Source organism: Triturus cristatus, chromosome 4_2 (assembly GCF_964204655.1).
Source record: "Triturus cristatus chromosome 4_2, aTriCri1.1, whole genome shotgun sequence".
Classification (NCBI taxonomy): domain Eukaryota; kingdom Metazoa; phylum Chordata; class Amphibia; order Caudata; family Salamandridae; genus Triturus; species Triturus cristatus.
Genome location: NC_140586.1, coordinates 101188445 through 101201200, shown reverse-complemented (window position 1 = coordinate 101201200; position 12756 = coordinate 101188445). Strand labels below are relative to the sequence as shown.

The window sequence follows — 12756 nt, the reverse complement described above, 5'->3', positions numbered from 1 at the left end:
GAGCACACATTTTAGTGCCCATTGGGCATAGGGGCCTGGGACAGAGGGGATAGTTAAAGTCTAGTCTGGCCATGTGTTTAGTGACAGCTTGGTGCTGGTTTTGGGAGAAACTGGAATAGGCACATGAAAGTGAAAGTGAAAGTGAAACGTAATGCCCTGTGCCCACTGGCCATGATGAAAGCTCCTGCCTAGTGGGTACTGGCAGGTGGAAAGGGACATGTCAATTCCAAAGTCTGTGACCTGTGCCCACTGTCTCCTGCGAATGGATGCAGTCTGGGCCAAGGTGACACCATTGGCAGATGGAAGTGGGTGCTGGAAATGTCTAAAGGCCTAGCAGGCACAGCTGATGCCTACGCCAAGCAGGTATTGATAACAAAGGCACTGAAGACAGGGTTGCTGGGCGAAGTGAACAATCAAATACTACAGTCCCGCCTTCACCTTAGACAATATGATGTGTATTCTGGGGGTAGATGAATAGACACATTCTGGCTACTTGTTAAAGTATCCCCTAAAGCAAGAGTAAACCGTTTCAAGTTTAGTTTTAAAGCAATCCTTTTATGACATGTTTTCTTCAACAGCTGGAAGTATCGGGGGCAACAGCCAGTGACAATAGCGTAAAAGAGCCGGGAAAATCCATGAGGTTGAAGGTGACAGGTGATCACAATGCGAGAGTTGGCCTCGTTGCAGTGGATAAAGGTGTATTCGTTCTCAACAAGAAGCACAAAATCTCCCAGTCGAAGGTGAGTCCAGAGGGACACTTTCTGCCCAATGTATGACTTGTCGTGTTAGCATGAATCCCACCGAGAGGAAGCGATGACTTGTTTGATTCTCCAATCAAACCTGGGCCCTTCTTTAATGTCTACACCAAGAATACTGCGAGGCATCTCTACAATATCATCAGCATTAAATATTGAGACAGGGACAACTGCAGGTCTCTTACACATCCCTGGGAAATAATTATTGCTGTCACTGTATTGTTCTGTGGTTCAAAGGCACCGCTGACAGGCATGTGAACGTGCTTGTACAGTCCAACACTCACACAGGGGTAAGTAGCAATGCAGTATTCAAGAACATTACATTAAGCATTATGTGAATCGACAAGCCGGAGGGACCATGTTAAGACCATCTTGAGACATTAATAAAAAGTGACACTTCATTCTTTGCTGAAGAATGATACTGGGGATCCCTCTAGGATGCTTTGGTGGCGTGTTCTGTTATGGGGTGCCCCAGACGACGGCACCAGCTTCCATAGGAGGCTCTACGGAATTCTTCATATCCAATCAGTGTCTCTAGCCACTCTGAGTTTTAGACTTAACTAATACAAGTCCTGTATCTAACAGTGTGTGGCATGCCGGGCTGTTCTCTCTCTGGGGTGGACGGCCAGTGGAGTATTTCAGGGGCTGGCTGAATAGACGTTCCTGGTGACCTAACCAATGTGATGCTTACTTATTGCTTATTGGCAGATAGCAGCGTTGGAGCCACTTGCATGCTAAGAGAACAGAATAATTCTTTAATGCTCCTGTGTTGATTTTCTAGTGCATTATGAATAGCCTGTTACCACAGGGATGGCGGCCTACTGGGGACAGCAGACCACCATGTCTGTGATTGCTTGTTAAATAAAAAAATTGTTTTAGGTTGAGCCTTAGCAGTGCATGCGCTGCTCTGTGAGGTATGCTGTATTGAGGTATAACATAGAAGCTCCGCCCATTTCCCGCCCATCTTTTCAATTGGCTCCTGTTACTGTCCTTTCGAAATCGTTGCTTTTCATTCATGAATAGGCTTAGTAGTCCCTCCTTGGTACCGCCTTCTCTGCATTTGTAACCTCCCATAACGACTGGACTTTTTACTTGTATTGTTGCACAGTCTGCTTTATCTAGTCGGTGATCACTATTTTCTTTAATGATCTTCCCTATTCCACCCACAACGTTGCAGCTCTCCGTTATCTTTTATATTGTTATTAGTCCTGTATTTTTTCATTTACAGTGCGGTCCGCTTTAACTATAGCAGCAGCACTTATTTAATTACTTCATTTACGGTGCGGTCTCCTTTCACTCTAGCAGGCACACACATTTCTTTAATTTACAGGGCGACCGCTTTCCTATTAGCGGTTGCGCTACAAAAGCTTTCTTTATTTATTCAGTTTTGCACTTTGTGTAAAAGCGCCCCATAAGCGCTTTCACCTTAATGTTGGCCGTGCCCCTTTCTTAAGATGCAGCTCACTGTAACTCGAATACGGCGAGCAGAGTCTAAAGAAAGGGGCACGGCCACCATTAAAGTGGTCTCGCATTTGCGAGAGTTTGAGCTGTTAGCATTAATAATAACAATGCCTTTTATATATGTTTTGCTTTGAAAAGCACTTAAATAAAAGGCCTTATCATTTACAATGTCAACAGCTTAAAATCTCGCAATTGCGAGACCTATTGCATTTAAAATGCTTGTTTTGAAATGCAGCCCATTTTTCTTAAAGGAAAACGGGATGCATTTAAAAAAGGAAAATTAAACGTTATCGCTGCCAATCCCTTTTGCGACTGACTTACGATCTACTTGAAGTAGGCGGTAAACTGCGATTGTTTTATGACTGGATTCTGGTCGCAAAACAATCATACATCTCTCTGCGACTCGCTATTAGGAATGGATGCCCTTGGCACACTCCTTCCTAATAGCGACCCATAAACCCTAATTTGATAGTCGGTAACAGGTTATCAACTCGCAAAATTGGGTTGATACATGCTATAAACCGTTTTAGCGTTGCAAATGGCCTGATTCTCTGTTTACTACTGCTAAAACGGTCGTCCATGTGGCTCTTAGATTCTGTGTTGAACCATCTTGGAGCCTACCCTGGATCCATTCTGGAGGTTGGAGGGATATTATTTTCAGTGGGGTCCTCTAGACTCCTAGTCGGTACTTTTGAAAGCTCCTCATGCAGGAGGACTGAGCACTAGGCATCTTAATGAGGTTGTACATAAGTAGATCTGATGATTAACATGGAAGAGGGATGACTCTTGCTAGAGCTTATTCCCTGAATCCTGTTTAGGAGAACAGGACATGACCACTCTTGATAGGGGCCACCATGCTTATTCTTTAGACATCTTAAAAGGAGTAGAGAGTAACATCTTGTTTTAGGAGCCACCAACATTCTTCCTTGCATCCAATGCAGAAACTTGGTGTCTTAAGATGATTCTCAATGGGGTCCTCTGGGTTTCTGCACCAGGGGTCATGGTGAAGAATGGATAGTAACATAACCAGTGAGTGACATAAAGAATATTGCCATACCCCAGGCAATCAAAACTTTGGTCCCATCGGTTTTGCTCATTATGCAACACCAAACTGAAGTTGGTTAATTTTAGCCTCAAATTTTATCATGATAAAGCACAGGAGGCACAGTTAGAAAGCTGAAAAAGAAAGGCGATTATTAATCAGATATAGCTAGAGTAGGTCATGAGGAGACTTCCGATTTAACTGCAGGGAAATATTCAAGGGATCCATCTAAATTTGGAGATGTATCCAAGGTGCACTTTGAAATAAATGTTTGATCCATATGAATTTGGAAATGGAGACAAGGTGCACGTTTAACTAAACATTCCTGTGAGCCTCCTGAATTTGTGGATGGAGGCAAAGTGCATGTTGACCTAAATATTCTAGTGGTGCATTCTAATTTAAGAATCGAGACAATGTGCAGGCTGAATGTCTTGATGCAATGAGAGGGCTAAGTTTGTATTGACACAAGTAAACAAAGGTCTTAGTGGAAAGTCATTCCTAAGAAGGTTGCTTTGTGATTCCAGCCTTCATAAACATGATGGAGATCAATAAACTCGAGAGCACAGAATTGATGTACCCACTTGTCCAACTAAACACTTTTACACACCTGTTCCACTCTCTGTAATGGAAATAGCAGTTTAACTCAAAGAAATGCATTTCTTCTTGGGTAATTAATACCTTTTCCATTGTCATTTTTAGGTGTGGGACTCTGTGGAGAAGAATGACATTGGATGCACTCCTGGGGGTGGTGCCAACAATGTGGGGGTCTTTTATGATGCTGGACTGGCTCTTGAAACAAGTTTTAAGACCTCTACTCCACAACGATCAGGTATTTTATTCCTCCGATCGAACTACAAAAGGAATATACCTTCTTATGCATAAAGATCAAGATAAAGTCTACAACAAGAGCACTACCAACACCAGTACCTCACCAAATGTATTCACTGTATGGAGACCCCTTCAACACAGAAAATAAACTCATTTGCTGAACGCATACCCAATGGTCTCATTCTTTCTCTTCCTGTAGAACCTTCATGCCCTCAGCCAGGAAGCCGCCGGCGTCGCTCTGTTCAGCTGATAGATGCCAAAGCTGGCAAAGGTTGGTAGCAAATTTGAAAAATGTAGCTGAATTAATTTAAAGCCATATAAATCGATCAATGATTATTTGAAAAATGGTGTGTCCATTGATATGCAAATGTTTAAAACCTTTCTATTACGTGTAGGTTTAAAATGGACACAAATCACTTATAAGTTCTTTAAAAACCCTATGACCTTCCTCACAAAATGTACTTCTCCTTATTTTCTGGTGACAGGCCTTCACACCTACCCTCAGCACTCGTATATTTTCCAGAATTTTCAACCATCCATACCCAAGTCACCCTGACCTGCAGGTTGTTGCATGTCCCTGTTCTAAATTGCCATGGGCGTACCATATGTATACAAACCTGCCACTGGCAGTCTATGCCTGGTCTATAAAGATACAGTGATGGCCCCTACCCATCACCGACCACTGACAACCTATACATAATTTGAGCTGCCAGTGACCACTTGTACCCAGTGTAACATGCAGTAATGTAATGTGTGGAGGCTATCGATCAGAGCCTGGGATGCAAAGCTCCCGGGCCTGACGGTTTGCCTATTGACCTTATCAAAAGCTACCCAGATTTTTGGGCACCTCCATTGCTAAATGTTTTTAATAATTTAATTAGTTCTCCCATACCCCATACTTGGTCCTCCAGTATTATCGTGCCGATATTTAAGAAGGGGGACCGCACAAACCCGAGTTGTTACAGGCCGATCTCCCTGGTTGATAATACGCAGAAAATTTTCGGGAGTGTCTTGTACAATAAGATTAGGTCATGGGCCGAGGAATGTCAGATTTTACATCCGTGTCAGTTGGGGTTTAGGAGTAACTTCGGCACTGTGGAACAATGTCTTAACCTCAACTTGATCATTGGCAAATATAATATAGCTAAGAAATCACCTGTATATCTGGCATTCATGGACCTCACGTCGGCCTTTGACTTTATCAACAAGTCTCGGCTGTGGACCACTCTTTTAATTACGGTCTGGAAGAGTCCCTCGTATCTTTTTTAGCTTACCTGCATAAAGATCTACACGCCCGAGTACGCATTAGCTGGGATGGTGCTGTTTCCAAAGACATTAAGGTTGGTAGGGGGGGTCAGGCGGGGCTGTGTCCTGGCCCCCCTCTTATTTATGTTGTATATCAATGATTTAAGTCCCTGGTAACATTAACTCAAGACGCCCCACACATTAATGGTAATAAACTTCCTGCCCTGTTATATGCCGACGATGCGATGTTAATGGGGCGCACCCCAAAAGCTCTCCGTATTTTGGTGCCTGGTTTCGTAGAGTTCATGGCAGCCCCGGATCTATGCACCAATTTTTAAAAATCTTTTTTAATGGCGTGTGGGTCTAAGAAGTATTTTAATTCATCAATAGTTTTAAATTCCAATAGTTTACAGAGCACTCGCACTTTCCCATATCTTGGTTTGGTATTTGCATCGAATGGATTGTGGGCTGATCACGTGGCCTATTGTAGGAGGAAGTTCACAAATTCCATTAACACGATACTTGGGCTGCCAAAGCCGAGGAACACGGAGGTGGTATCCGCCACTGTTAAGATTTTTAGACTCCAATGCATACCAATTGCAACTTATGGTGTTGAAGTTTGGGGTCATGCTAATAGTGGCAGCATCCAGGGTGAAGAGAATAGATTCTGTCGGAAAATCCTGGGTGCACCCATCTCATCCTCCAAATACGCCAGTCATTGTGAACTTACCTGCCATATATTGAAGATTACATTAAGGCTCACCCAGCCCTATTTTGGATGAGAATCTGGAAAAATCCAGCGGCTCAACTCCCAAGAGAGATAATATCAGACTGTCTGAAATATGATAGGGGGATGGAGATACCATGGCTGGCTGCGGTTCACAAAAGTTTAGTTAGTGTGAATCATGAATTTGTATTTTTAAATCCCTCAGACCTTGGTACCACTAGCAAGAATTGCCTTCAAAGGGCCCTCTACGCATCGTACAAGAATGCTAGACTTGTCATAGAGCGTAAAAAAACGTCAGTCGCTAGATATATGCACATTGAGAATGTCTCATGCGCGATTTCCAGCTACCTGTTAAAACCAATCTGCCATTGGGAAAGGGGTTTACTCTTCCGGCTGAGGACTGACACCATGAAATTTATGCTCTCTTTCCCCGCGGGTTTTATTCCTAATCTCGATCTCTTGCTATGTCCATGCAATAACCAACATAAACAATCGATGTTGCATTTTTTATTTTTTTGTTCTTATTATTTAATATTTACTAAAAGGTTTTTGATTCCTTATTTTAAAGCCTCACCCAAGATTAATTACAAGGTAGCTTATGGGAAGGCCATTGCTCTAAAAGGCGATGAACTAACCTTTCGGGTTGGCTCTTTCCTGAAGGCGGCGGTGCGCACTCGCAATTCTATGTGCCCCTGCTGAATCTTAGCACTTTACTTCATCGTTTTTTTTTAACCTGTAGGCTATATGTTTTTAATGATTTGTTCCATTATCAGCTTGTGCATTGTATTACTGGAGGTCCAATTTTAATCTTAATCCTAGTTGATGTTTTAATTGTTTCTTTGTTTTTGGAATTTGTGTCTGTACTTTTATGGATATGCACTTTTATCCGAATAAAGTTTATATTGATTGATTGATTGATTGTAATGTGCCTAGTCTAAACTAGATATAGCTGATGATGCCAGTAAGAGGGCAGTCAAACATGCCATACTGGCTGTAGATCTAACCTGCCTGTGACTTGTATTGAGTCTATTTACTTGTGACAGTCTATTCTAGGTCTAACTTGCCCATGCTAGCTTCTATCCAGTGTAACCTGCAGTGGCCACCCATCACTGGTTTAACTAGTTGGTGAGAGCCACAACCAGACCAACTTGCAATGGATGCCCAGCTCTAGTCTTAACACGGAGTAAACCCATCCCCTTTCTAACCTGCATTGTGAACCCAAACATATTGTATCTTGCTAGAGATATCCGATACTCCATCAAACAGGTAAGTAGGAATTCATACCATGTGTAACCTGTCAGTGTGGGCTGATAACAATCTTAAGCTGTTAGTGAGTGCCCAAAACGATTTCACCAAAGCACGTTCTTTAAACTGTCTAATAATAAATGCTCGATCACTCTCTATAAACAAACATCATATCTACGACCTTCTCACTGTGACAAAACCTGACTTACTCTTCATAACTGAATCATGGTTGGGAGATGAAATGGCTCCAGTCCTGCATAAAGTCATTCCTCTAGGCTTTCAAACTGTCACCCAAAATCGAATTGGCAAAAGAGGAGGTTGTCTAGCTGTTGTGTTCAGACAAACATTACATATCACTAAAGCTGACGTTGTCTCCATAAAAGATTGTGAGGCCCTTTTCACCAGATGCAATGCTATTCCATCTTCCTCCTGTAACTTCCTGCTCCTTTACAGACCTCCACCTAGCAATGCAACTTTCCCTGACACACTTCTAGACACAGTTTCAAATTTCATAACTCCACACTCCAACCTATTTGTTCTGGGTGACCTCAACATTTGGTTTGACAAACCCAATATGCCCAATCCCAAAACAATCATCCCAGGCCTAGACGCACTGAACCTGTATCAGATCGTCCAAAAACCCACACACATCGCTGGACACATCCTAGATGTCATTTTTGCAATTACAGAACTATTTACCTTTCAAATAATGATTCCAATCACATGGTCAGACCACAATTTGCTTGCTTTCCAACATGAAACAACACAAAGCGAAACACCTAAAACCACCTTACGTCCATCCACCTATCGACCGTGGAACAAACTCGATTTGGAACACTTAGAAACACAACTAACATCCAGTACAGATCTAGACACAATAAATTCTGTTCCAAAACTGTATGAGTGGCCACAGGAAGCTTTTGATATCCTAATACCACTAAATCCGACACAACAGAACAAAAGAAAACAGGCATCATGGAGAAATACAGAGATAAATGAGATAAAATAACAGATTAGAAAGCTGCAAAGTGCCTGGATCAAAACAAACAAAAATAAAGACAAACTTTGCCTACAGACACTTAACAGATTATACAGGTCAGCTATCAAAAAATCTAAGAAAAGGTTCTATTCAGACAGAATGCAAAATGCGAAATGTGCAAATAAAGAATTCTATCAAATTCTCACAGAATTTTGTAGACCAAATTGCGTAGAAGGAGCTCATTCCGTTACTCAAGATTTCACAGACAAACTGGCAAATCATTACACAGCCAAAGAGGACATGTTGGACTCATATTTAAAAGAAAGACAAAGCACCAGCCCTTTTCCAAAACAAAAATCCAAGAATACTCTAACCCAGCCTCTTTGTTCCTTCCAACACATTTCACACGATAAATTTATGGACCTGGTCAAAACAAGAAGGCCTGCCGGCAGCCCGTCTGACCCGTGTCCACCGCAAACATTCAAGAGAATTCTTTTAACAACCTCTGCTGCCACACCAGTAAGAAGAATCATCAACAGTTCCTTAACTCCCAGAATATTTCCTGAAGAACTCAAAAGGTCATACATACGCCAATTACTGAAGAAAACAGACTTTGATCCACTGAACCCTGACAACTACAGACCAATTACAAATGGACCTTTCCTGGGCAAAATGATAGAAAGAGCAGCATTCGCCCAGATGTCACAATTCATTGAAGATAATGTCATACTTTTAGACTTCCAAACGGGATTACGTCCAGGAAAAGGCACAGAATCTGCCCTCGTTGCCATCTGGGATGACCTGAAGAACACAGTTGACTGGAATGGGGTTGCTGCGCTACTTCTCTTAGACCTCCTGGCTGCCTTTGACACAGCTGACCATGACACTCTGATACAAAGACTCTACGAAGCAGGCATAGAGGGGATTGCTCTAGACTGGATCACATCCTACTTTCGCAACAGAACTAATGTCATCCATACCCCCCTTGCTCGTCCAAACCATACTTCACAAAAGCTGGGGTCCCTCAAGGCTCTATCATCTCACTATGCTTTTCAACATCTACATGAAGTCATTACTGGCACTGATCAATCAATTTCCCCTCGCATACTATAACTATGCAGACGACATGCAAATACTCTGACCAACACACAAGGTAGTGGTGGATATTGAGTCGCACAATCACATGCACATTTGAATCAGAGGAAGAGGCATTTTGATACATTACATATGTCTAGGGATGAAACCAACATTTCATAGGTGCCAACTCAAGGTCAGATATCCCACTACCATGGATATCGATTAAACAGGTCAAAAAGGCCTGTAGCACATACAAACAGAGAGACCCCGGCACTCTAATATAGTGAAGCCAAACATATTTGTTTGAAATTAATCTCATACACTGCAAATACCAGATAATAAAGAGAGAAAACAGCTTGGCATAAAAAATGTTATCAGGCGTACGAGTATATACTGTAAACATCCATTTAATAATTGTCAGACACAGAGTGATACATCTAATAAGTTACATCCCGTGTCATAAAGGGTTGAAATACATAGTAGACACAGGACTTGACACGTAGAACGTTGAATCAGAAACAGCCAACAGCCAACGCGCGTTTCGTCACCACCGTGACTTCCTCAAGGCTTAAATATTCGGAGCTCTGAAGCTAGTAAGGATGGCTAGGATCGGCCTAAAACCCTTGTAATCTCCGAAGTCCTACGAATTCTTATGGGGAATCCGGATGTTCCAATTTCCATGTATTGACAATGAAGTAAATCAAGCTTATTAAGCTTGGTTCGAATATGACTATCTTGTACTTGATCACCTAAGTTTCACCAAGATCCTGGAGAATGTTTGAGTTCAGCGAGCAGTTTCATAAAAAACGTTCGGGCGAGTAGCATACAAGAAATCCTGCTTACGATCAGTGCCCGTTCTCTGTAGTGTCACCTCCTAATGTGATGAATATTCATACAAGTATCTTCAAAAATTGCGTAGGAAAAATTTCCGCAAGCTTGTGTTACGCTCTCGTCAAAGCATCCAGTTTGTTCACAAATTCAAGGAACCATGATAAGATCCTCCTGTTTCGCAATGCATACCGTCCCGAAATTCCTGCCGTCCATGGGCTTCCTACCTATATTTAAAAGAAAGACAAAGCACCAGCCCTTTTCCAAAACAAAAATCCAAGAATACTCTAACCCAGCCTCTTTGTTCCTTCCAACACATTTCACACGATAAATTTATGGACCTGGTCAAAACAAGAAGGCCTGCCGGCAGCCCGTCTGACCCGTGTCCACCGCAAACATTCAAGAGAATTCTTTTAACAACCTCTGCTGCCACACCAGTAAGAAGAATCATCAACAGTTCCTTAACTCCCAGAATATTTCCTGAAGAACTCAAAAGGTCATACATACACCAATTACTGAAGAAAACAGACTTTGATCCACTGAACCCTGACAACTACAGACCAATTACAAATGGACCTTTCCTGGGCAAAATGGTAGAAAGAGCAGCATTCGCCCAGATGTCACAATTCATTGAAGATAATGCCATACTTTTAGACTTCCAAACGGGATTACGTCCAGGAAAAGGCACAGAATCTGCCCTCGTTGCCATCTGGGATGACCTGAAGAACACAGTTGACTGGAATGGGGTTGCTGCGCTACTTCTCTTAGACCTCCTGGCTGCCTTTGACACAGTTGACCATGACACTCTGATACAAAGACTCTACGAAGCAGGCATAGAGGGGATTGCTCTAGACTGGATCACATCCTACTTTCGCAACAGAACTAATGTCATCCATACCCCCCTTGCTCGTCCAAACCATACTTCACAAAAGCTGGGGTCCCTCAAGGCTCTATCATCTCACTATGCTTTTCAACATCTACATGAAGTCATTACTGGCACTGATCAATCAATTTCCCCTCGCATACTATAACTATGCCGACGACATGCAAATACTCCTTCAACTGGAACGCCCCAAAGACATTGAAAAGTCACCAATTTTTGGTTGTCTCAGAGCTGTGAATCAATAGTTGATGTGGAGCCATCTCAAATTGAATGCTTTCAAAACAGAAATACTCACGTGTGGCGATTGGAAAAATTATTGCCGCATGGCCTGATGATCTGGGAACACCGCCTAAAGTACCGAAGGAAGTAAGAAACCTCTGAATGACCATGGACTCCAAGCTTTCAATGAATGCCCAAGGGGACAAACTAGCAAGATCAAGCTTTGTTACTATAAAAACTCTGCAACTAATTTTCCCCTTCTGAGATTTAAACTCAAGGTCCAGGCTACTATCTCTCTTGCCCTGTCCAAACTCTATTACACTAATAGCCTCTACCACGGATCATCTTTAACAACTATAAAATGACTACAACTGATTCAGAACTCAGCTGCCAGACTACTCTTACATATAAAGCCACATGACCACATCCATCCTGCCTTGAAAGCCCTGCATTGGTTACCGGTTGCCTGAAGATCCATGTTCAAGCTGCTTTGTATCACCCACATAGTGACACATGGAATAGGACAGCTCCTCATCAGGAATAAAATCACGAAACACATTCAACAAAGGAACATTGGCTCTAGAGTGGCACCTTGCCTCAAAATCCCAACGTACAAGAAAAAAACCATGGGTGGGATATCCTTTTCTGTTCAAGCAACCAAACTATGGAACTCTTTACCCCCCAACATAAGATCCACGGATAACCACCTTATCTTCAGAGAATTGCTCAAGAATTGGCTCTTCCCCATATAACCACCATACGCAAACGGAAAAATACAGCATATCCCTCTGTATATAAGCATTTATTTGGACTATAGATTTGTACCTATATATGTGTATTGCTTTGTATAAACATGTATAATAATTATGTTTAAAAAAAATATAGATATTAGTTCTGCTTAACAAATGTACATGTTACTGGTTGTTACATTATTTTATACTTTTAACATGTAAATAAGTGACTGCATAAATAATTAAATCTTTTATCATAACTATTTATCTACAATAGCTTCACTATTGAATTACAAAACACAAAAAATAAAAAACAAATTATAATTTAAGGTACAACAACACTTGAAAGCCGGAGTTTATTGAAAGCGTCTTTAATCAACTTTTAATACCATATATATATATATATATATATATATATATATATATATATATATATATATATATATATATATATATTCACTTAAAAAACCATAGGTTTCACACATGTTATAGTTAGGTGGATATTTCACTCGTAAAAAACCAATGAAATTCCCCCGTTATAGTTAGTTCAGATAACTATAACTCGCGCGCCCGCAATCCTGCTCATGACGTCACATATTACATCACTCATGACATGGTCAGTGGCATCACTCATGACATCACTGATGATCCTTGTGATAGAGTGGCGGTCGCGCGAGTTATAGTTATCTGAACTAACTATAACGGGGGAATTTCATTGGTTTTTTACGAGTGAAAT

The 12756-nt window shown here is 41.6% G+C and overlaps 1 protein-coding gene across 1 annotated transcript in view; it reads left to right on the top strand.

Moving 5' to 3' along the window:
* Positions 1-12756, top strand: part of LOC146833096 (A.superbus venom factor 1-like) — a 663114-nt gene that overhangs the window by 332203 nt on the left and 318155 nt on the right. Inside the window, exons 14-16 of the mRNA XM_085600729.1 lie at positions 579-740; positions 3958-4087; positions 4286-4357. Coding sequence (XP_085456855.1) covers positions 579-740; positions 3958-4087; positions 4286-4357 — 364 coding nt within the window. The remainder of the gene's footprint in view (positions 1-578; positions 741-3957; positions 4088-4285; positions 4358-12756) is intronic.